This window comes from Agelaius phoeniceus, chromosome 1 (genome assembly GCF_051311805.1).
Source record: "Agelaius phoeniceus isolate bAgePho1 chromosome 1, bAgePho1.hap1, whole genome shotgun sequence".
Lineage (NCBI taxonomy): Eukaryota > Metazoa > Chordata > Aves > Passeriformes > Icteridae > Agelaius > Agelaius phoeniceus.
The window spans coordinates 132,373,294-132,398,308 of record NC_135265.1 but is presented as its reverse complement, the minus strand read 5'-3'; the positions used below and the strand labels follow the sequence as shown (position 1 = coordinate 132,398,308).

Here is a 25,015-nt window from a genome sequence, read left to right as displayed (position 1 = left end):
CTGTGACAGGGAGTTGTTTTCCTATACGGAAGCAGCCTCAGCTGTGTCTTAATTACAATACCACCTATACACCTACTAAGGTACTTCATGACTTCCCTTGGAGACATCTTTTAAAGGAATTAAATTGTTTGACAGTGACCAGACATCATCTTGAATTTCTGCTTTGGACTGCAGGCAGTTCCAGGCAGACCATGTGAACTAACAGCAGCAGAATCAGAGCAGGTTTTTGTAAGCTTATCTTAATAACAGGGCACTTTCCCCCCCTCCTATATATCCCCCACCTAAGAGTGGCCATAGGAGGAGTAGACTTTGACCAAGAATCAAGTGGGTTTTCTTTTCCTCTGTAGAGGAGATCTACAGGGGTAATATTGTTTTAGTTCAGAGCTGTTCAGAGAAGTGTTAAGTATCTCCCAGATCTTTTACTCTGAAATACACTAATGATCAGCATGGCCTTTCTGCTTTTCATAAAGATGAATTTTTTATTGTAGATGAAACTGAAGAGCAGTGTTCTGCCATAAAGAAGCTTTAAACATGAATCTGTTGCCAGAAGAAAATCGTAAAAAGAAATCACAGATGTCTTTAACAATAATTTTAGACCTCTGAGGAAGAAGTTACCTTGTAAAGTCAGATATGAGTCTTAGCATACAGGAGTTACCCCATTCACAGTTTGGTACTCCTTTAGGAAAGTTACAGTGAATGTGGGTGGAATGCAAGGGGCAGTCAATGCCATGCAGTAATAAGTAAATTGGAAAACTTTGGGACTCAGAGCAGCAGAATTGATTGCTTATATGAGATACTGAATATATGAATTTTGGTATAGCATTTTGTTATTTAGGGTTTATTTTTACTTGAAATTCCATTTATAACTGTCATATTTTCTTCAAAATTCATGACAAACACGTTGACAGAAGTTCTGGTTAAAGTAATAGGGGCAGGTACCTTCTCAGCCATCCAGGATACCTGGCTCTCCCAAGAAAGTTTATTCTCTGTTAAGAAAGCACAGGCTGAGGTGGAGGCAGACAATTCTCAGTCTTTCTAAGCCTGAATTGTCATTTTAAAAGGTGGCTGATACCTTGCTCTATTTTGAGCTCATTTTAAAAGAATCTATCTTTAGTGGGGAAATATCTGCAGATGTAGAAATGTGGTGATAGTCACAAGAAACCTGATTTTTAGCCTGTTGAAGATGCAGTTAAATTTTAGGAGAGATATGTTCATTTAGGAATTGGAGCATGATGCTGTTTGATCTGGCTGGAAATGTCATAATCCTTAATCAATAGCACTGTCTTAGAAACATTTATAGTCATTCATTCTAACTACTGCTAGAGAGTTTAGTGAGGTTTGGCTTGATTAAACTCTGAGATAGTTTTTCATACATGCTTTTGTTCCTTCTCATCTGAGATCAAATGAACAGAATTCATGTGACAGGCTATAGATTTGTATATTTGAGATCCTGAAAGAAGGCTTCAGTCCTGGGATTTGCTTCTTGTTACAGAAGCTCTGCAGAGTATATTTTCAAATCCTATTTATTCATTCATGCATATAATGAGATGAAGTGTGGTTTGCATTGTGCAGCCTTGGATTTTTTTTTTTTTTTGCACTGCTGTAATTTTTACAAATTTCTTTAACAACTTAGATGAATGCGTGGCATAAACTGAAAGTACAAACTTCAGTGTGCCACCATCAACTTAGAAAATAGAACTGAAGATGAAGAGACTGCTGTGCTGGAGAACTGGTATCTTTTTAACCATTCCCTCTTATCTGTTTTCCAGAGAGCAGATTTGACCTCTGATAAAGATTTATACCTTGACAACAGCTCTGTTGAAGAAGCATCAGGCGTCTATCCAATTGATGATGATGATTATTCTTCTGGGTCAGGTTCAGGTGAGACAACATGTCACAAATTGATTTTTAAAAGTGTAAGAAGTAATGCAATTATTTGAGGGAAATACTCGTGGTGAATATTGTGAGTGCTTTGCTATTTACAGAGCACTGGGCACCCCTGTGGGCTGGGTTTTAAGTATTAACTTTCTGCTTTTTTCTCTTACTCCTGAGTTGCATCATTTCACTGCGTTATTTTCTCTCTGCTGGCTCTCTCCATTCCCTCTGATTTCTGTGTAGGTCTCCCTGGAGTTTAGAAATAAGGATTAGAGAAGGCTTAGTTCTCCCATGGCATAGTACTAATTTAGCACTCTGTAAGAAAACATAGCAGCAGCGTTCTTGTTTTCTCTTATATGCAGTCAGGTTCATGTAAACATGTCCATTCCTTTTGTTGTTTTCTTTTACATTTAGAAATCTAGATACTGCCAAAACTCTGAATTTTCTCTGAGGAAATTACATCCATATAATGAATAAAGAAATTCTTAAATACAACATCCTGAGTTCTCAGACTTAAACACTCATTAGAGACATGTAGCTAGCTCAAAATTTCTCAAAAAAAAGTGTCAGTGAAACCTCCTTAATAATTTCTCTTTGAAAGTCTCTTTGAGGAGTATCTTCTAGACTTGCTTGGAGACTCCAAATGTTAAAAGCTAAATGCAGGATTTTATGGTAGTTCTGGAAAAGACATTTCCTTATTGTTGTATTTGCTGAGCTTTTGTGGAAATCCCGTTTATTTTCCCAGTGTGTTTGTTATCCTACTTTTTTTTAACTATGTCTTGATGCTTATGTATAATTTGTGTACTTTCAAAGGATGAACCCTTCTTCTGGTGCCTTGTCTGTGTTACCTGTAAGGCACACATGATATTTTTCAGATGGATTTTTGGGGTTTTTTCTGCAGACATCTGATTGTGTTGCCAGGCAAATCCAGGCCCATCATCCATACCTGGATGATGTCCTGTGTTTTGGGAGTCTTATGTTGGGGTAATTTGACATCCCAGAGTGATCAGAGGCTTAATTGGACCTCCTTGATGTAGACATGTTTGAGGAGAAATTCAATATTTAATTTGAAAAGAATATATTAGTGAAACAGTGATTTCATTCAGTCCCCAGGACTGTCTGAGGGCTATTCTGATCTCCAGAAAAATGTGCTTTCAGTCAGCATCCCATTCTGTCACGTCTTCAGATGCTGGTGACTTTGTAAGCTTCGGAAAAGGAAATAGGTTGACAATAAATAGTTGTATGAGGAATGGTCTAGTGTAGTTTTTTTCCATCCCTCTGTGGTGTCTGGCTGTTTCTAATATGGAAGATTCAAAATTCAGACCTGCTTTTGAAGTGAAAAAGACTACACAAGGACTGGCTTCAGATCTTACTAACCCAGGATTCAGCAAAGGAAGTGTAGGATCCTGCACCTGAGGAGGAATAATAACTCCAAGTACCAGCACAGGCTGGGGGTTGACTCAGCTTTGCAGAGAAGGACCAGGGAGTTTTGGTGGGTGAAAAGGTGACCATGAGCAGTCAGTGTCCTGTGGCCAGGAGTGCCAATGGTATCCTGGGGTGCATCAGGAACAGTGGCCAGCAGGTTGAGGGAGGTGATCCTGCCCCTCTGCTCAGCCCCAGTGAGGCCACATCTGGAGAGCTCTGTCCAGTTCTGGGCTCCTCAGTACAGGAAAAACAAGGAGCTACTGGAGAGGGTCAGCAGAGGGGCACAAAGATGATGAGGGGTCTGGAGCACCTGAGGAGAGACTGGGGGGGCTGGGCCTGAGAAGAGATCTCATCAACTGTAGGTGTTGATGATATCCCTCCTCATACCTCAAAGGCAGATGCCAAGATGACAGTGCCAGACTCTTTTCAGTGGTGCCCAGTGACAGGACAAGGAGCAATGGCCATAAACTAGAACACCTCAACAGGAGGAAGAACTTTTTGACACTGAGGGAAGCAGAGCACTGGCACAAGCTGCCTAGGGAGGTTGTAGAGTATCCCTCCTTGGAGACATTCAAATCCCACATGGACACATTCCTTTGTAGTTTGCTGTAGGTTACCCGGCCTTGGCAGAGGGGTTGGACTGGATGATCTCCCAAGATCCTTTCCAAGCCTAACAATTCTGTGGTAAAAGTGAAGCCAAAAAGACAGAAACTACCTCTAGACTTGACCAACAGTAACACCTTGTCTTTCTTCATTCTTTTCCTGTGCTCAGCTTTGAGCCATGGGTGGAAGTTGGAGTGCTGCTGCTGTCTCTGGCAGGCTCTGTTTCTTTCCTACAAGAAAACAGGAAAGACTGAGACAAGCTGGATGCCCCTGCAAAGAGCTCATGTGACAGTATACCCAGATTTAATATTTTTGAACCAAGCAAAAAGTCTTTAGATCAGGGAAGCAAAGTAGCATCCTTTGCACCCTACTCCAGCTATACTTACTGCTCTCTGTTTTCTGTAGAAAGTGTCCTGCAGATGTACCATTGATCAATGTTTCTCATTTTATGTTCAGTCTCTCTTTTACTTGATACTCAGTGATGTAATGTAATGTTCCTAGCAGGAAGAGCCTTCCCACTCAAGAGTGGTTTTCTTGCTATGTAGCAAGCATAGTCCAAGCAAACAGATCCAAGATGACAACATTGCTGACTCCTTTCTTTGCTGTGAAAATTGTTAGCTGCCAACCAGGCCTATGGAGATAAACAGGAATTGTCAGCACCACCATTAATGCCCTTGCAGGTCTTCAAACAGCATTAACATGGACAAATGTCACTGTAGGCATGACACATTTCAAACTAGAAATTGGCTGAGGGCTTTTTGTAAGGAGTAGCAAAGGTGATGGTGTTCTGATTTTTCTTTTCTTTCCCTTCCCATAGCCTCTTCTTTTTTCTTTTTTTTTTCTTTTTTTTTTTTTTTTGTGTACATTCAGCTACTGTTGTGCATTTGCCCAAGTGTTGAACCTGAATCCATGGGTCAACAGTTTCCAGAGAAGCCATGCCTGCCTTCTGATTCTCCTGTATCAACAGTAGAATATCCATAGTGATTTAATTAGTCTGTTGTTTCCTTCTTGTAGTCTCTGTTTCTGAGGAGATGCTTCAATCTATCATCACTCTTTTTTGCATTGGTGTTTTATGTAACATAATAATAAAAAGTAGAAAGTTTTCCAGTCTATCTACAACTTGAAATGCTTTTATAACTATTACTACTTTTTCATCTGGCATAATAGATTTTAATAGAGCCTTGGTCTTGGAGATAAATGAAAGTAGCTGCTAAGCAGCAGGACTACCCATTACGTGAAGGAAAGGTACCACCTCTGTCAGATTTATCTACAAGTTCTTTGAAAAACCTTCTGTCTTGTTCTTGTGTCCTCTCTAAAATTACTCATGGTAATATATATCAGAAATCAAGCAAACTTTTCCTTCCCCTTCTTCTCTTCCCCAACCTAACATTTCTCCGTCAATAGCAGCTTGAGTTGAGAACATTGGCTCAGGATGAACTGTGTGTATTCTGACATTGTGACTGGGGACTCTTCTGGGAGAAAAGTTGTGGTGAGGTGGAGATTTTTCAAGAAACACAAGAGCAGATCTGCTTTGGCTCTTGACTGGGAGGGAAGCTGACGCTGCACTCCAAGGCCAGCAGGCAGTTCGGAAGTCCCGTGGGAGCAGGGTGTGGGGCTTGGGGACAGGGGTGATGTGGCTGGGGGTGGCTGGGGCACCATGTGTCATGGTCATGGTGCTGGGGAAGCTGCGGGGCACGGGCGCTCTGCAGGGCTGGCACTGGGTGCCCTATGGCAGCATGCCCAGCAGGCACACCTCTCCTGGTGTGCTTCCCTGCCATGGTGCAGGCAACACAGCAAGGATTCATCTTGTGTTTGCTTCAGTCCCACTCATAAGTGCCTTTCAGATTGTCTTAGAGCAAGAACTTCTTCTGTCCACATGCTAAACCAGCCCCAAGCATGCTTCATGATATTGACTGCCTGGCTCTCCAGGTCTTCTGACATAGAAATCTACTGCGATACTGTTTGAAAGTGTATTTTTGATGTGATGGACAGAACCTTATACTTCAGTATAGTTAGGACTATTTCTTTTAATCCTCCAAGTTTTGTTGATTTCTTGTTTTTTTCTTCTTTGTGTGAGAGCTATCAGAGATGTGACATCCTTGCGCTGTCTCAATTTATTTCAGCTGCAGTTCCCTAGCAGGGCACAGAGTTATGTTCACAGTGTCATCTCTGGGTGCCTAACACTATGTTGATTAAGGGTTGCTTTGGGGACTGTTCAGTGAATGGAGGTGAGATAAGTCAGCTGAAAATATGTAATTTTGGTGTGTGTCACATTGCTGACAGAGATGGAAGGCGTGAAAGAGATGGTGGTTATGTGTGTGCCCACCTTATCACAGATTTGCTTGTGGTGGTGGTACTCCCAAAGTGTGATGTGTGCAGCAGACAAAGAGGATGCCAAAAGATAAGGTGAAATGATTTGATTTTTTGATAGGAGGTGTTAATCACTGCCTGCTTTGCAAGTCAGAGTGCTAACTACTGTGGGCTTTTTCTACAAAAAATACTACTATCTATCAGTAATTTCTACTTTCTGCACAGTAATTGAAGGTGGCACAATCTTGATTTCCTGACAAGTCTCCTCAAGCACTAAGAGTGTTAAAAAGTATTCCCATTCCTGTCATCCAAGGGTGGCTAATAGACATGTCACTGAGGGTTAGATTAGGTATTTCCAATACTACAGCACAGTTTAGAGCTATTTTTGCCATTATAAAGACAGCAGTTGGACGTCCTGAAGAAGTTTATAGTGGATAAAAGAGGGTGTGTGATGGTTGAGAGCTTTCAGCTCTACCACAAAGATGGTTTTGGGTTTAATTACTGCAGGGTTTTTGTGGTGCCCTCAATAAGAGGGACTCGGGGAGGTGAATAGCCAGCACCAAAATCTGAGCTGACCAAATCCAGAAACCAGCTATAGTAACAGTGATATTTTCCAGAGGAAGAAGTAAGTTCTTATACTCCAGCCATTTCACAGTATTCCGCTTGACAACCTGCTTGGAAGTCACGCTCATGACACTGTAGGCTTTTTCTTTCAAATCTTACTTGGATTTGGTGATGCTCTCTTTTGTGCTTTTTAGGGAACATGATACTGTGTGAAATGCTGTTGCTATGTTCTGGAGAGGACTAGTGAGTAGTTTTTTTTGGTCTCTCAGTCCTATTTACAGGTAATTCTAAAAATACTACTGTCAGTTCAGCAAGGGAAGTGTCTTCCTTGTTTAGATCTATTCCATGCCAAGCAGAGACCTGTTTAGATAAAGCTAACTAGAAAGCAGGAACCATGGGGGATGTGTCTTAGCTGGTACCCAAATCAAGCCTAAATGATAGTTGCTTCAACTTTTTGGGGATTGTCAGAATTCCCCTGAGGCTGCATGGAAGAAGAGCTGGGTACCTGTGGTGCAAATCTAGTGACTAGTCCAGGGATTAGATTAGTTGCCCATTTGTTGAGAGAACGTGGATCTGCACCCTCCTTAGCCAAAGGAGTTCAGGCTGTAATGCTCTCCATTATGTCTGGCAGACACAACTATTGCCTGCAGCAAAGGTGGCATTTAAGGATTTGGAGGAGCAGTTGTGATTAAGTAGTACTTTTCATTTCATAAAAAGAAGAAAATACATTTCTGTACTTTGGAGATGTGTTTTATCAGATCTCTAATCTGATAATCAATTTTAATTTCCTTGGCCTGTGAAAGCTTTGTGTAATATGGAGGAACTTCAGAAGATAAAGTAGGTTGAGCTATCCAGTGAGCCATTATTTCTCAAAGAAAACTCTTGAATCAGAGCCAGAAAAATTTTCCTGTTGGATGCCTTTCCACACCTCTGTTTTGAAGCAGGATGTTGATTTTTTGATCTTTGAGTTGCATTTCAGGAAAATACCTGATTCTTGTTGTGAGGTCTCATTCTAGAAGTTGTGTTGTAATTTTGCTATCTCTGAAAGTTTTTTTCCCTGTACTATTCTGTGCCAGTATCTTTTTTTAATGATTCTAAATTTTCTTTTCTACCATTCAGAGATTGTTTTAGATGTTGTCTTGTTAATGCCTCTCCTTTAAATGCCAGATGTATATAATTCTTGATCATGACTTCAAAACATTATTGTGCTCAAATTTTCAGCCTGTCTTCTTTCTTTAAAAAAACAAATTAAAAAATCAGTTTGGAATGAGTGAGTCATACTATTCTGTTGTAGGACGTTTTATTTGTTAGGAACTATTCTTATGCACATTTGCTAGATTTATTACCCAGGGGTTACTTGGGCAACCGGTGCCTGTAACGAGCAGAACACATTGAGATTCCTAAGGAGTGGTCCAAGAATGGGCCAATTCTTTTTTTCTCTTTCAGGCCTTGCTAATAATTTAGTCTCTTTCCTGTGTCTTCTTCCTTTCACTATCACTAAAGGATATTTATTAGACATGTCCATTACCTTATTCTAAAGGAGCCTTCATACTCCAGCACGGCTCTGAATGTGGAGGAAATTAAATTTAAGGTAATCTTTAGAGAGTTTTTTGTCCTCTTACTCAGTTCAAAAGAAAAGAGCTTCTGAATTATGTGGAGTTTAAAGCCATGTGAATTCCTAGTGACTGAAACATAACGTAATAGTAATCTTCCTGTAGATAAAACTGCTTAGTTTTTTAGAATTCAACAGATGTGCTGTAGAAGAGAAATTCTGTTGAAACAGTATGTGACAGGTAAAAACAGTTCAGTTCATATGGTTTAAGTAAGGATAAAGAAGTGTATTGATTTATTTATGGTATGTAATTAACTAGCAATTGCTGAACTGTACTTTTAGGCTTACTATCAACAGTACAACAGACAACCACAATACCTGCCATTTATCAAATGGTAACAAGCAACTACAAATTTCTAAATCACTTTCTGTAACTGATCCTGTGTGTGTCACGTGCACACCCCTCTCACAGGCCATGGGTGTGGAAGCTCCCCCTGTCTGAGTGTACAGGATCCTCTGTTCACACACCCTTGCTGTTGGAGACTTGGGTACCTCCATATGAGCCCGAGGCCCCACCAACACCTCCTGCCATGCCCAGGAGGAGACTCTGCCCCCCAGGGTGTTGTGGGTTCTGGGGGTGCTCATGGTGGCTCTGGGGAAGCTGGAGGTAGCTGCTGATGGTAACCACGGGGTGGGGGCTGGCACTGCCAAGCTCCAGCAGAGCCCCTGATGCTGTGGGACCTCATCAGAACCCCTGGCACTGGGGTCTGCCCATGTCACACAGGCCTGATGGCTGCTGCTTTCACTCCACACTTTCTGCCCCTATTGCAAGTGTTAAAGCTTTTTTCATACCCATTTTCAGGAAGGGTTCTTCTGTTTGAAAAGTGTCATGGTAATTTCCTGGTTGCTACTTATACCAGCTGATGCACTCCCTTTTTCAGGGGATCACTTGGGGCAAGTATCCCCCTGGCAGTTTGGGTTTGCACACACATCTTTATCTTAGTAGGCATTGTCATCTAGGCCCTTGCCTAGGGAGGGCTGTGCAACCATCTCTACCTTGGTGGTGTCATAACAAAAAATGTAATTGGTCTGAAAGAATTTCACAGGTCAGTGAAGTGTTACATTTTGTCTCCAGGTGCTGAGGAAGATGAGGATAGCACAGTGGTAACAACATCCAGAACAGTTCCAAAGTTACCAACAACTAGTGATGCATCCAGGGCTGAGACCACCACAGTGAAAATGCAGACCAAGGTGCCTGCGCAAACAAAGGTGCGTGGCTGGAGAGCAACACCATTTAAAATGATTCCACTGTACATTTTTGATGGTTTGATGTTAAGTCTTCTATTTATATGGATTAAAAAGCACCCCTAAACTTCACTTACTACTACAGCCTGCTAAATGATACAGAGCTGCTTGTTTTCATTCCTGCTAGAAAGTCTGTATGGCAACATCTGGATTTCACATGAAAGAAAAGAGATATGCCAAATAATGTATCATGGTACCTTTGAGTCAGTGCTGTATGTTTTTTTATATTTCTCAAAGAATTACTTAAAAATTCTTTGTGAAACTTTCCTTCTCAAAAGAGAATGCTGTATGGTTTGGCTGTAGTTTGAACACTCTGCAGGTTCCATTAAGTATTTTAGTATTTCTTTCTATCACCATAGATGATACTGTCTAAGTTACTCTCAAAGGTGTTCTGCATATAACATTTCTGATTTGTTAATTTCAGAGTTGTTATTTCTTTCAGAGGCTGTTACTCTGATAAACACAGGCAATATTAAGAGCTGTTTGCTAAATGTACTTTTGGAGGTTTTAAACTTATGGGCAGTGTTTTTCATTCTGACATGATGATGACAAATAGATCCAGTTACAATGTCTAGACCAGCTTTCTGTGCTCTAAAAGCTTCCTATGTGTTGTGTTGGTATTGTGCAGTATGTGCATGAAGCCACAGCTACGTGACTGCCCACAGCAGGCAGTGACTGTGCCAGCTTGTGGTCTGCCCTCTCTGTAAGCAATGCTCAGTTTTCTTTTTTGTGCCACAGTCACCTGAAGAAATTGATAAAGAGGAAAGGCCGGAGGTGGATGGCAAGAAAAAGAGCGATGAGCCAGGGGATGACACGGACGTGCTCACTCAGAAGCACTCAGAAAACCTCTTCCAGAGAACAGAAGTTCTGGCAGGTGAGGCAGAGTTTGCCAAGGTCTATCTCACCAGAAATAAAATGAAAAACAGAGAGGATCCGTATCAAATAATGCAAGCTCAACATTTGAGTCTTCTTGGCAGATTCATACCATTAAACACATTAGTACTAAGCACATTCATAGTGGGTAGCCATTGGTTGATTTGATGAGAATAAATTTGGCATCTTGGGGAAATACTTAATAGTGAAGTCTGTTGCTAATTGATATGATGCCTACAAGTTGAACACTGCCAGCTGAGTATCTGGAGCTTTCACATCTGAGAAAAGGAGTTGGAATTTGATTCATGCTTGTAATGAAGAAATGTATTTCTCACCTCCCAAGAGCACATTGCTGTCTGGTTGATGTTGTGCAGATGAACACTACTTGGGAGGAGCTCATGGCAGGCATGGGTGGATGGAAGAAGGGGATGGATAGGCACAATCCATTAGGGTACAGAAATCCCTTCAGTTAAATAGAATATATTTCTATGCATAACCCAGGGAGGCACAAGCTGGTCACTAATGTTTTCATTACCTGTGAGATTTTTTTTGGCCTAAGGACAGTGTTTACAGGTGTACTTCCCCCCCATGTATTTGGAAAGGGAGTTGGGAGCCATGAAAATCACATAGTTTTGGACCACATCTTCCTATGAGAATCAAAATGCGAAATAACCTTAAATCCACATCAGTGGAGGCACATGCGTTTCCTCTTGAAGTCGGTTGGGAGTTGATACTTCTCACACGCCCACAAATGCGTGAAGTGTCCTCTCCTATTATTGATCAATAGGAAGCTTATTTCAGCATAGAGTCAGAGTGAAAACTGACAGAGAAAAGTAAAAGCCCATTTCTTAGCTAGGGTAACAAAATACTTTAATGTTGAAAATGTAACTGTTGAAAAATGAGTTTGAAAGACGGCTTTATGCTCTGGCAGTACTAGTGGTGGTCTTAGTTGAGGTTTTGAAAAAAACTTTAATAACTTTTTTAAAACTGGGTTGTTGGATCTCTGACTTGTAAGTGGAATGTAATTTTAAATGATTGCCTTCATGAATGCAAACAAGCTTTCTGACAGTATATTTCAGGATACTAATAATGAAGACAGTTGCATAATGGGAGCCCTTTCCTGCAATTTGAAAATAATAGCAAACTTACTGTGTGAGATGAAAAAGAAGTATGGTGCTAAGCTTGTTTTACTGGCATATTGTGAATCTCTGTTTCTTTGATTACAGCTGTTATTGCTGGCGGAGTTATTGGTTTTCTTTTTGCAATCTTCCTTATCCTGCTGCTGGTGTATCGCATGAGAAAGAAGGATGAAGGCAGTTACGACCTTGGTGAACGTAAACCATCCTGTGCTGCCTATCAAAAGGCACCAACTAAGGAGTTTTATGCATAAAATTCCTATTTAGTGTCTCTATTTATGAGATCACTGAACTTTTTTAAATAAAGCTTTTGCATAGAATAATGAAGTTTTTTTTTCATTAAAGAGCCGTTATGGCACCTTTATGATAAAACCCCATTGTATTTAAAACTTTTCACATATTCGTTTAAAAATGTAAAATTAAAACTTAACATTTGCAGTGTTCTGTGAATAACAGTGGCAAAGCATTATTTTATAAAACCATTGATGTTCACTGAATGATTTTTAAAACTTTATGCATAAATATAAAATAATGAAAATTATTGTTTTATCCTATGGTTCAATGAAAGTTGTTTAATTTTGGTCAGCATGTCTCAGATTGATCTTACAAGTTAGTTTTTATTTCATTAATTTATCTGTTTCCAAAAAATGCCTTTTTGTAGTTGTCATGGTGCAATTTGTCTTCAGATAATTCAGATAACAGTAACTTTTAGTGTAAATGTAATTTTTCAGCTATGTAAACTTCAACCTCCACTTTGTATAAATTTAAGTGTCAGAATATCAATTTTACACTTTGCATTGTTTCTCAGCTTACCTGTAGCTTCAGTGAGATTTGTAACAGCAATTAATGTGTAAAATTGGATTATTACTACAAACTGTATAGTCATATTCTTACTAAACAAATCTCCTGTCAGGAAGATTTGTAGTAAGCTACTGACGAACCTAAGCAAACCCAAAGACTCTAACAGTATTTTGAGAAGTTGCTGCAGATTTCTATGGCCACTGTATTTGTTAATTATTTGCAATTTGAAGGTACAAGTAGAGGTTTAAATTTTTGTTCTTTAAAAATGCATTTAAGTTGTAAACGTCTTTAAAGCCTTTGAAGTGCCTATGATTATATGTGACTCGTTGCAGACTGGTGTTAATGAGTATATAACAGTAAAAGAAAATGTTGGTATTTTATAAGCACAGACAATTCTAATGGTAACTTTTGTAGTCTTACATGGATAGACATAATTGTAATTTGGGAACATAAACACTACTGAATAAATCATGTGGCCTAATACTGAGAATTCTATTGTGATATACTTTTGTATGTTTTTCATTTTATGTCTGTTTGCTCATGTTTTAATGTCACAGAGTACATCTAGTAGATCTTAAAAATCCAGACCAAAAAAGAAAGTCTGTTGATGAGGGTGATCCTCACACCAGATTTACTGCTAAGGTGGCAGAGAGAAGTGGGATGTTTAAGTCTTGCATCTGGTGTATTAGCTGTGAGACATTTGACTTTTGCATTATGTTTAATGGCAGTGTTGACACAGGCCTGTTCTTCCTGCAAATGTTTTTTTCCCTACTGTAAAATTCAAAGGAGTACCCCAGTTCATTTACTGTGTGTATTTGTTTTTGATTTGTTGCTCGCGTTTGTTTTTTCCCTGTCTCTTTGAAGAATTTTGGTTTGTTCTGCTCAGACTCCAGCAGAAGAGTTGAGACAAGTGGAATGTCTTCATAAGAGAAGAAAGAAATATTCTGAGTAGAAGAGAGAAGTGTCTGTTGCTTAGACCTTAGATAGGTGCTGGATAGAGGGACACAGGGAGAAGACGACAGTCTGCCTCCTTATATTATGCTTTGTAACAGACAAATGGCTTCGTCTTCTGCTCTGCTGACCTCCTGGTTTTTTATTTTTGAGATTCCCAAAATACAGGTGTTCAGGATGTCAAGCTGAAGTGCTTTTCAGAAATGGCAATGTATTGTAAATAAGATCTGGTAGCTCTTCAGATAAGAGTTGTGCAACTTTTATTTGTTGCTGTCCCAAGTTCAGTGGTCATTTAGGAACCAACGAATGCTATCCTGTGCTAAAATATTTAATATATTGCTTTTTACTTATACTTAACTGGCAAGTTTTTCAAAGCCATACAAGTTCAGCAAGTAAAAACAGGGTAAGAATTTAACAGGTATATCTTGTGCAATATTTAGTGAACTTCAATTAGTAAAATAACTGCTTGAAATAACTGTGCCAAGAAAAGAAAATTTCTGGCAAATGCTGTGCCACTGCTGTAAAATAAAGCATTTGTTAAAGTGCCAAAATAAAGTCTACTATGCCTAAACTAATACTTTATTTGTATAGTCTGACATCCAGTTTTTTGAAGCTCACTTTGCTTAAGGTAGTAGATCTGAATTTCTTTCAAGGGTGCAATGAATATTGCTGTAAGTATAGCTATAAATATTAAACACCAGATAAGCTGTCTTCTCCTTGTTCATAAGCAAATTGATAATAAGTAGCTGTTTTGATTTTATTTATGTATGTTAGACTGCCTCTATATCTACTGTACAGGCCACTTTATCCAGCATAGACATCTGTTGTAATTATGCAGACTACCAAATATTATGCTTGTCTGGTTCCTCCTGCATCTGTTTACAAACAGAAGCAAAGGTCAATTTTAAGCTTTATTTCACCATTCACCTTTTTTTTCCTGCACATTCATTATCCACTCTGTTATATGCAGAAGAGGTTTAATGCTTCAGCTGTGCATGTGGAACTGAAATGCTGCAGTCTTCCCACCCTCCCTAACAAAAACCTGAAACTTTTGAACATGCAGTAGGTGTGTTAATAGGATTTATCATCTCATGATCTCTTTGCTTTTCTGTTTTCAGTGCCAAACCATACTATTAGGGAAAAATTCTAACAGTTATCATCTTAGTTATAAACATAACTTCAGTTTTCATCAGTCTGATGCAGACACTGCACTCCCAGCAACGCTGTTCAGAAGAAATTGGCAACCCAATGTGTGTCTCTTATGCTGAGGCTTCCTAGCACGAGTTGGTCTTTGGTTTCCTTTCCCTTTTGTTCTCTGCTTCCTGGATGCGTTTCTAGCAATACTCTGGCTGCTGGTGGATGTTGCTGGGCAGCTGGCAGCCTGGGTGCCAGGCTGTGGTGCTGCGCCACCTGCCCTCAGCTAGCGATGGCTTTTCCTAGAGACCCTCGGCTCTGCTCTGCCAGAGCCACTCTAGCAGCTCTGGAATTCCTCAGCAATCTGATACAGTGTCTCCTTGTGATTGATAAGCTCTAGTGTTTATCAGAATGTCATTTTGCTTTGATTTACCCTGGGTTATAAATTGTTGCTTCCTCTTAGATTCTTAGTAAAAGAAGGCAAATAGAACTAGTGTAAAGCTTACGTGAAAGAAGGCTCTCGCCTTTGCTTTATTCATGGCAAAATAACTTCAGCAGTTGGTACATGGTTCCTCTGCTTGCCAGCTTTATGAGTGAATTGTAGCTCTTGTTTACAAGCTGCATAGCTAGTTTTTTCTTCACTTTGAGCATTGCACTTCACTGAAATAGGATAAATTAAAATAAAAATTGTTCTCTTGCATCTCCTAACAAGAGAGAAACATATTTGTAGCTTTGACTAGTTGTTTCGGTTTTTTTTTTTACTTAAAGCTATGTATGGAAATGATGGTGAAGTGCAGTCTTAAATGACAGATACTATTCTTCAGCAACATATGGAATACAGGAAGCTTTTGTAAGGAAACAAGTACCCAGATAAATATTAAATAAAAGCTATTGGAGTGAGGCAGATTATATATTATGCTGGGTATTTATGTATTTTGCTTAAGTAAGCAAGGGAGGAGGAATCCAAAGAGGAAAGCTCTGTGTGGAAACCGTTATTCTTTTAGGTGGAAATAATGTAGCAAATTTTTTTAGACTTTCGATCAGTTTTATTTGTTAATTAGCACTTGCTTAATCAGATTGGCATAATTTCCTTTAAGGAAATACTTGTTGTCCACTTTTAATGAGCATTAATACTAATTTTGTTATACTTAAGCTCTTGTCTGTGTATCCCAGAGCTTTGAACTTTGGTGTGAAAGCTCTGTGCTGGGAACCTTTCGAGTATTGCCTTTCCAAAACTTCCATCAGGCTGAGGGAACACGACTTTGCTGTACAATTCATCTGAGAAAAGTCACAGCTAGTACACCACTCCCTGGCATGTCTTCTGGTACTGGGATGGTTCGTGGCTGGAGCAGGAGAGGGGGATGCTGACATGTGCATTTGATTTCCTCACAGCTCTCAGACTGACCAGGCACTGGGTTCAGCTGCGTGGGTGGGAGTGGGGGATCAGTAACCCAACCCTGCTGGGGGAAAAAAGATGCTTTGCTGAGGTTTCTTCTTCCGTGAAGTAAAGTAAGTTGTGTATTTTTTGCTTTGAAATCAAATAAATGATAAAATTTAAGCTCAGTAGAGCTAGAAATGGAGATGTGGGTGCCTGCCCTGGCCCCTGTGAACCAATTTCACATGTGCATCAGATGTGCCAAGTAGCTGCTTACGTGGGTGGAAATCTGAAAATCCCTCTGTGTACTTGCAGTATCTGAGTTTACTTTATAGTAGGAATGAGGGGGAGGGGACAGGGCTCCTTTAGAACTGCAGACATTAATTGGGGGTGAGTGGAAAGAAGGCAGGAAGAGAAACTGTCCTGACAGCCCTTGTTTTCCACTGAAAGTTATAAGGCATTTTGTTTTCTTGAATCGTTACCACTGCACTGAAATTGTCCTTCCCAGAGAGAATCTGTAGGCAGGAGAGCGAGCAGGTGCTGGTGTCACACCCCGGCAGACGCTCCTGGATGCACACAGCTTCCCAGCACAGCAGGGGTGTTGCCCATCACAGCTTCTGCTGGTGGCTCTACCCTGGAATTCTGGCTACAGCAAAGCAGGTGAAGGACCTGCAGGGTTGACCCTGCTCATATCCTGCTGCCTGCACAAGGTGCTGGCAGGCTGACAGGAGGCTGTGGTTGGGGTGCTGTGCTGCACATGGAAGGCTCTGGGTTGTCTTGTCCGTGGGAGGTGGGAAGAAAGGGATGAGATGTGCAACAGGGGCTTTGCAGTTGAGACATGCTGTGCCTATTGAAGCAACTTTCCATTTCTTTCTCATGCTTGGAAGATGTCATACTTTGACTACATCGGACTCTTGATACATCTTTTGGTGGCACAGCTTGCACTACTCTTTAGTTTTTTTTAATTCAAATTGCAGCTTTAAATCTGTAGATGTAATAGATTTCTAAAATGCTGTAGTTTTACTGAGGCTGAGCGCCTCTGTCTCTCGTGACTAAAGGTCAGCTCCAAAGAATTCCTCCATCCTGGCAGTTCTGCCCTGGCCTGGAATGAGAGGAAGTAGGAATGTTTGTGAAAAACTTCCAGAAAAATATTGCAAAACCTGTAATAGTTTGTTGAAAATAAACAGAGCCCAAGTTCTCTGTAGGGGGTGACTTTAATTAATTTAGATTTCTTCTGGGGCATTATGCAGGTTTTTTTCCCATGGATTTTTATTTGATGAAAGCAGAGGAAGCTTCTGATATTTTTCTATGTTTAATCCAAGCGCTGACGTATAAGGAACAATAATTCCACCAGGCAACCTACTTGAAGTTTATCTAGTGGTGGGAAACTTAAGCTCAGTGGAGGAAAAAGCTCTGTGTCCTAGTTACCCACCCACCTTGTATGGCCATATGTAGTCCTGGAGAGAAAACAAAGTTTGGTACCCATTTTCCTAAGTTCCTGTGGTGGAATAGGAGCTTTTTCTAAACATTGCAGGTCCCCAAAGGATACCAAAGAGAAATGAGAACAGACTTTCTTTTTGATGTTTTTGTGTCATAACCCATAATACTAACACTCATCTCCTTCCTACTCCCCTTTCTAAGTATAGCAGCAGGGAGAAGTCAAAAAACATCACACTAAATGGTACTGAAAGAATGTAAAACAGCCCAAAGTGCAGTTTTCATCATTCATCCCTATAATTTTCAATACCACAGAGCAAACACAAGAGTCTCTTATGAAAGGAACAGAAGCAGAGCATGTGCTTTCTTCTGGACCAGCCCACAGTGCCAGATGAGTTACTGCTGACTTGGGAAAAGCCTCAGATGGCAGAGGGAATGGCTCACTCCTGCTCAGACCAAAAAAGCCTGAAGGAAGGACCCTGCCTTGCTGTATTGCCTCACTGCCAGGCTGGCAGCTCTGCCACTTCTGTGCTGGTGAGCCAAGACTCCAGGAGCAGTTCTAGTGAGTCTTCATGATCTGAGCTCCATCCTGCAGGAAAAGCTTCCCTGAGAATCACTGTAAGCCTTAATTATTGACTACAATCAAAGCAGCAGCTAGAAACTTGCCTTTAAATAATCAGCTTTCACCCTGTTTTGCATTTGCTCAGATATTTTCCGAAAGAAAATTTATTTTTATTGGCTAGTAAACAAGATGGCTTGTTAACTCACAGTTTATTTAATCTTTACACTAAATTTTACTCTGCAGTAGTACAGCCTATTTTCATACTTACACCATTACAAAGCTTAACTTCCATTTCTTTATATTTTAGTTTCTCCATTCTGTTATGTTAAAATAGTAAATATTTATTTACCAGCTAATTCCGTTTATAGCTTTTATTTGTTTCAACTTGCTTTTCAATGTAAATTGAGAATTCATTATGAATGCATGAAATTAGCACTTATAAAATAAAATACATTAGGCCCATCAGAACAAAGATAAGCAAAACTGTTTTGACTATAAAGCAAATTGTGCAAGTTATTGTAATTTCTTTATTACACAGGAGCATTTCTGCTAGTTACTGAATTGAGTAATCCCAATCACAATGTTAATACTTTAGAACCAGCAACTCTCAATCTGTCTTCTCTTTTTATCATAAGTAGGAGAAGTAGAAGCTTTCCTCTTTTTCAGCTTCTAAGTGGTTTTATAAAAAAAAAAAAAAAAAAAACCTGAAAAAAATATACCCACAGAAGAGCTGTCAAAGTGTCTAAAGTTTTCTTTTATCATCTCAAAAATTGGTTACAGGTGCCCAGCCATGTGACTTCTCCCAGTTCATGGTTTGATTTTTGTAAAAGCTCTAGCAATAGAAATCATAACTTTTTCTCATCCAGTCTGTGCTTTTTATCACACACTTTCAGCCACTAAAAGCCAAGCAGAATTTTACTTCAGCCTTTCCTAATGGGACTTTTAATGCAGATTCTGAAATTGCATAGACTTGTTCACCTCAGACTCTTCTAAGAAATGCTGTACCTGTTCTTAAAGAAGCAAGATGTTATTTTAGACAATCTCTCAGTTTATAAAATTTGCACTTTTCAGCATTTATCAAAACTTTCAAACCATGATCAGACAGACTTTGCAAATTTGAATAGAAATCACACCACCTTCTAAATATATACCATAGAGGATCAGGACTCCAAAATTTTAGTTAGTCTTGGAAGTAACACATTAACTCTCTTGCAGAGTCACATTTTTTTTAAGTTTAAATGATTAATGTGTGACTTTAACAGCCTGTTCAGAGTCTTGAAGTTAAACCCAGAATGAGATATTGGGTGAAGCTAGGTCTCAAGGCATTGAGTTGTGTCTGTGCTCAAAACCTATCACAAAACATAGCACCCTCACTTTTGGGCCTGTTCAGATGATAACAAGCTATTTTAGCACTGAGTTTCTGTGCATCTGTCTAGTATCTGCCACTCCAAGAACATTTCCCTTCCCAATAAAATGGCTGGCTGAAGCTTACTGATAGAAATCACACTTCCACTCAGCCTCCCATCTGCCTGTTAGATGGAGGTTTTATGTTCACATCCTGTATGAACACTAATGTGAACACATCCTGTGTGAACACTAATATGAATACTCATGCAATGTGTTCATAGAATCATGGGGTGGTTTGGGTTAGAAGGGACCTTTAAGATTATCTAGTTCCAACACCCCTACCCTGGGCAGGGACCCCTTACACTAGACCAGGTTTCTCAGAGCCCCGTCCTGGCCTTAAACACCTCCAGTGATGGGCATGGGGTCTGTTCAATACAGTTCAATTCAGGCCAAGTCCAGAAATAAAGCATGTATTTTATATGCATTTTAAAAACTATCCATAAATTTAAACTTGTCTGGGACAAATATGGCTGGAATAAGTCACATTTGGATTTTGAGCAATTTGAACCTGGGTTTTATACTCACTAAAATACTGAGAAGAATGAAGGTACCTAGCTCTAGGGAAGAGAGTTCTTGAGAGAAACTATAATTTAATTGCTGCATTGTAGGGAAAGCTCTTTAGGGCAGTATTTAATGTATTTTCAATGCAAATATGTGATAATTGATGTCAAGACATGCAAATACCTTTGTATTTTGCTGGACCCATTGCTACCTGAAAAGTGAAAATCTGCAGGAATGAACTGGGCTCCTTGCATGTCTGGTTTTATATCAGGTGCCCATGCTCCATTTTCCCTCCATGGCAGCACAAGTCACACAGTTTATTAGGAGATTTGACAGGGAACATGTTACCAATTTTTACCCAAATCCTGTCTGTGATATGGCAAACCCATTGCCCCTGTAAGAAAACATGTAGTAGTCTGCAGGAGAAATCACCCTGCCAGACTGTGTCTTTAGTAGCAAGTTTTGCTTGCCAGAACTTTTGTGGGGTCATGAGCTGCAGACATTTTTATGTCCCTGGAGCATGTGTGTTCACCATGGCTTTTTGGAGATGCTGTGTGCCCTCCCTGCAAGAGGCTGTAACAGCAGAAGTGCTTGCAGTTGCCAGGAGCATGAGTACAGTGGCATTTTGCTGCTGGATATTTTGGCTGGTGTTATTCAGAGAGGAGACTTCACTTTGGCAGGAGAAGGCTCATTTTGCTGGCTTATATCAACTTTTGTTGGCTTATATCAGCAATGCAGAGAAACTCGAGGCAACTAAGGCTGACTTCTGACTGGGAACCTGCATTGCACTGGCCAGGCTGCAGCTACGATGTGTCCCAAGCAAGGACCCCCTACCAACCCACTGCTGGCAGATGTTCTCACCTGATGATCTGATCTTGATACCTGAAAGAAGCAAGTTTCTGACACAACAGCAGAAAAGCAAACAGACCTGTGTAGAAAAATACATGTTTGAGGTGCTTACTATTTTTCTTTCACAATGTCTCTGCTTTTTTCCCCTGTTCTGTGCTTTACTAGGATATATTTATTTGCTGCTAGGCTGCATAAATGGAGACATATAAGTCATGATCAAGCTTAAGTACTTCCTTCTACAAAGAACTGAAGAAAAATTATTCTTTGAAACTTACGAGTAATTATTTTCAACTCCTTTAACTGAAAAAAAAAAGAAGAGGAAATAAAAGCTGAAGTTTGCATTAATTAGCAATCCATTTTTACCTGCCTACAGTGCAAAGCAACAGAAAAAAACTTTAAATGACGAAAACATCTTGTAGTGATACTAAAATCCATTGTGAACTTAGATGAGACTTTTGGGAGACTGAGTCAAAAAATAAAAAATGCTATGCTAAAGTAAATAAGTGTCATAAAATGATAATTGAGAGCATACCCCTAAACAAGGGTAACTGGTGTATTGGTAATTCTTCAGTCTGGTACAGTGTGCTCCCACTTCAAACACCTTTTGTATTTGGTCCTGTGCTGGCAGCTTTTCAAAGGAATCTCATACTTTCTTCCCTCCCCCTCCCTACTTTGCATAATAATTAATATGTGAATGTGCTTGTGATTTCTTCTTATTATTTTAGTACAGTCACATTTTAGAGACTTCAATAAAGTCAACCAAGGCAGTTCTTGCTCCAAAAGCCATACAGTCTAAATGGAGTGGAAAACCAAAGCACAGCAAAGTAGCATCATGTCACTCCCCCTTCTTTGCAGGGAGAAACCTTGTACCAAGAAATTTCCATCAGAAGAGATTCAGGAGCCTCTCAGGCAGTCAGTGTTTTGTGCCTAACAGCACACTCCACCAGTTGCTTCATATGTTGTATAATAGGAGGTGAAAAAAATCCAACAGTAAGTAGTCTCATATGTCCTCATTTTAGGTTGAATTCCCTTTTCCAGGAGCTAGGTACCAGCTTATTCCTTGAAGCACCAACTTTACAATCAGATGATTCTGATTATTATTGACATTCATCTATATCCAATCCCTATCTTTAACAGTAAATTCTTGACTCTGACACTGTTTCTACCAGTATAATCACAGCAGTCTTGTAAAGATGCATCCATGCAGAACCCTTCAAGCACCTGATAGCCTTTATGAGTTCAAGAGTATGCAAGATGCATGACAAAGATGATTTCTGGATGGTGGGGCTGGGATTTTGCCCAGCATAGTAGCCTATAAAGTTTGTGAAACTGATCACAAGACTCCTCAGCTCCAGACTCTCCCAGATTTACAATTACAGTCCTGAGTAGGGAAAACCAAGCAATCTGAAAGTCCCGAGGTTGTAAACAAATCTATGTATTTAGTGAATAATGCAAAATAGAGAAAATCACGTAAGAGGTGGGTGTAAGGGAAATACCTTTCCTGAGGCTAAATGAGTATTGATGTGTTTCAAACCTGTAAACAGATTTTGTGCATGTTGCTGGCTGAAGAGGGGTGGAGCTCTAGGTTTTGCTGTTATACCTCTTAAGTTGCCTTTGTCACTCCTCTGGCAAGGACAGCAGAAGACTAAAGCACTGAGTTCTCTGCCCTCTGACCTGGGATTAATGACAGCTACACCAAGATATCTCTATCCTTCTGACTATTTGATGAAGGAGGAAAAAAAGATGGCCTGACTCTCAACTTCTTGGTATAGAAGGATTAACAAAGGAAGCTAATTAAGAAAAAATAATGGGAAACCAGTTGGGTGAAATGATTTAATTGCTAGGGGAGCAAATGAAAAGAAATCACTCTCATGAATCGATTTATATACTTTATATACTGCCAATACAGTTTTACATGAGCTTGTTCATGAAGACATGTCCTATGTTCTCTTGCTGAAAGTGAAAAGGAAGGCTGTACATCGGCAGTTAAGCTCAAGGTGTTGTGGGTGTAACAGCCAAACTTTGAGGATAGAATATTTTCTTGCATGACTCTCAGTGACATATTTATCACATTAATCACTGTATAATCTCATTCCAGAGGTACAGTACTAGATGGATACTTACAGCTTATAGGGTACTATATGTAAAGAATATCCAGAATGTGCAGCAAAGAAGGAGCCAGACAGGAAAATATCTGACAGCCTTTTCCTTGTGTAATATTTTTGTTGAAGCAGTTGTTTTGTTACCCTCAATGGAATAGGACTCTTAAGGACTGTGGCAGTTTGAGAAATATGTCGTTTCATCCCACGAGCGTGCTCCCTGATCTGTATTGCAGAGGACAAAGTTCCAGCTGCAAAAACATACTGTTCAGAGGCTGTACTGAAAAATACAAGTGAAAAAATACAAATGAGTCACCTCAAATACAGAGGTGGAGTCAGGTTGGCAGGATCAGCCATTATCTTATAATAATGTGTTTCAAACCCCTCCTCAAGGTACACACCCATGAAGCTCATTAGTGTAACAGTCATTTCACTGAGGCAGAAAGTTCATTAATATTGGAATACGGTGGTGAATATTAGAGGGAAATTCTTCAATGTCTTCCTACTACAGCAGCTTTTTGGAAATGCACCAAGGGCTTTGATCCTAAAAACCCTTACCTTTAAGCACCTGGGTAGTGCCATTGACTTAAACAGAATAAAATGAGAGCTTTAATTCAAGTGTTTGCAGATTAAGACCCGTGTTTGTATTTTAAGATCTTATCTACAGAAGAAATTGCACTCATTTACCTAAGTGTTTTATAAACACACCTTTATTTAAATGAGTGCAATGTTACTTCTGCAGGCGGCCACCGTCTGAGGAGCAGTGGCCCTGCCTCAGTTCCCAGGAGCGTGAAGGCAGCGGGAAGGGCTCTCAGACAGCTGGAAAACATCGATGAACTACCCAAGCAAGAGCTGCCATACTCTCAAATACTCAGAAGGATGCTGTCACCGTGCAGCCAGCAGGAAAGGCTCCTCATGCTTCATCCATTTTCCATGTGCCCTTGCACCAATATCACACATTCCCTATAAAAGTACAATCATAGAATCATCACAGCATCACAGAATAGTTTGGGTTGGAAGAGATCTTAAAAACTGTCTCATTCCAATCTCCTGCCATGGGTAAGGACACCTTCCAGCAGATCACGTTGCCCAGCACCACATCCCACCTAGCGTTGAATATTTCCAGGGATGGGGCATCCGCAACTTCTTTGGGAGGCAGCTTCGTCCAACGCCTCGCCATGCTCACAGCCCCTCGCACGGAAGCTCTCAGTCCCCTGGAAAGCCCGCTGGTGACGGATGATGGTTTTCAGGCCCCCGGGGCTGGGCAGCAGCGGCCGGGCGGGGCGGGGCCCGCCTGACCTCGGGGCGGGCTGCGAGGCGCCAGGGCCGGGGGCACCGGCGGCTCCTGGGCGGCGGCCGGGCCCTCCCAGCCCGCGGCGGCTCCGCCTTCCCCGTCCGCAGCCGCCCGGGGGTCAGGGCTGTGCCGGCGCCGCCGCCCGATCTGCACGGGGAAGGTGCGTGTTTGCTCTGCCCGCTGCCTCATCCTCCTCCTTTTCCTCCTCCTCCTCCGCCGCCGCACTAGGCGTTCCCCCGGGCTGCCGGCGCTCCTCCGCCGGGCTGCAGCGCTTTTTCGGGAGGCTTCTGCTCCGGAGGAGGGGCACCTCGCCGCCATTCCCGGGCCCGGCCGGGCTCAGCCCCGGCTCCTTGTCTTGCGTTCGAGCCGTGCAGCGTGTGCTGCCTTTCCCCACCCCGCAATGGGGCCTTCGCCCGCTGGGCCGCAGCCCCGGTGCTGCCGGCCCTGGCCCGGCTCGGCGGGCTGGAGCCCCAGCCTGGCAGCGCGGCTCGGCACCTCACCCCTGCTGCTGTTCGCCCTTTGCTGCAGGGGTGGCTGACCCTAGCATGGTCGTACTTCAGGAGCGTGGACGATCCATTGGTGACACAGCAGAAAAAGATCTGGAGGTGCTTGTCGACAGCTGGCTGAACGTGAGCCAGCAGTGAGCCCGGCGGGCCAAGGATGCCAATGGCATCCTGGCCTGTATCAGCAAGTGTGGCCAGCAGGAGCCGGGCAGGGATTGTCCCCCGGGACTCTGGTTGGGGCACATCAAGCACTGCATCCATTTCTGGGCCCCTCAGTACGAGAAAGACATTGAGGGGCTGGAGCGTGTCCAGAGAAGGGCAACGGAGCTGGAGAAGGGTCTGGAGCACAAGTCCTGTGAGGAGCAGCTGAGGGAGCTGCAGGTGTTTACCTGGAGAAAAGAAGGCTCAGGGGGACCTTATCATTCTCGACAATTACTACCTGAGAGGAGATTGTAGCCA

At 41.2% G+C, this 25,015-nt stretch overlaps 2 protein-coding genes across 2 annotated transcripts in view; both read left to right on the top strand.

Moving 5' to 3' along the window:
* Positions 1-12,934, top strand: part of SDC2 (syndecan 2) — a 59,627-nt gene extending 46,693 nt beyond the window's left edge. Inside the window, exons 2-5 of the mRNA XM_054632944.2 lie at positions 1,770-1,881; positions 9,465-9,598; positions 10,373-10,508; positions 11,734-12,934. Coding sequence (XP_054488919.2) covers positions 1,770-1,881; positions 9,465-9,598; positions 10,373-10,508; positions 11,734-11,897 — 546 coding nt within the window. The 3' untranslated portion in view covers positions 11,898-12,934. The remainder of the gene's footprint in view (positions 1-1,769; positions 1,882-9,464; positions 9,599-10,372; positions 10,509-11,733) is intronic.
* Positions 12,935-24,099: 11,165 nt separating this feature from the next.
* Positions 24,100-25,015, top strand: part of CPQ (carboxypeptidase Q) — a 145,562-nt gene continuing 144,646 nt past the window's right edge. Inside the window, exon 1 of the mRNA XM_054644625.2 lies at positions 24,100-24,213. The gene's annotated coding sequence lies outside the window, so the exon portion shown is untranslated. The remainder of the gene's footprint in view (positions 24,214-25,015) is intronic.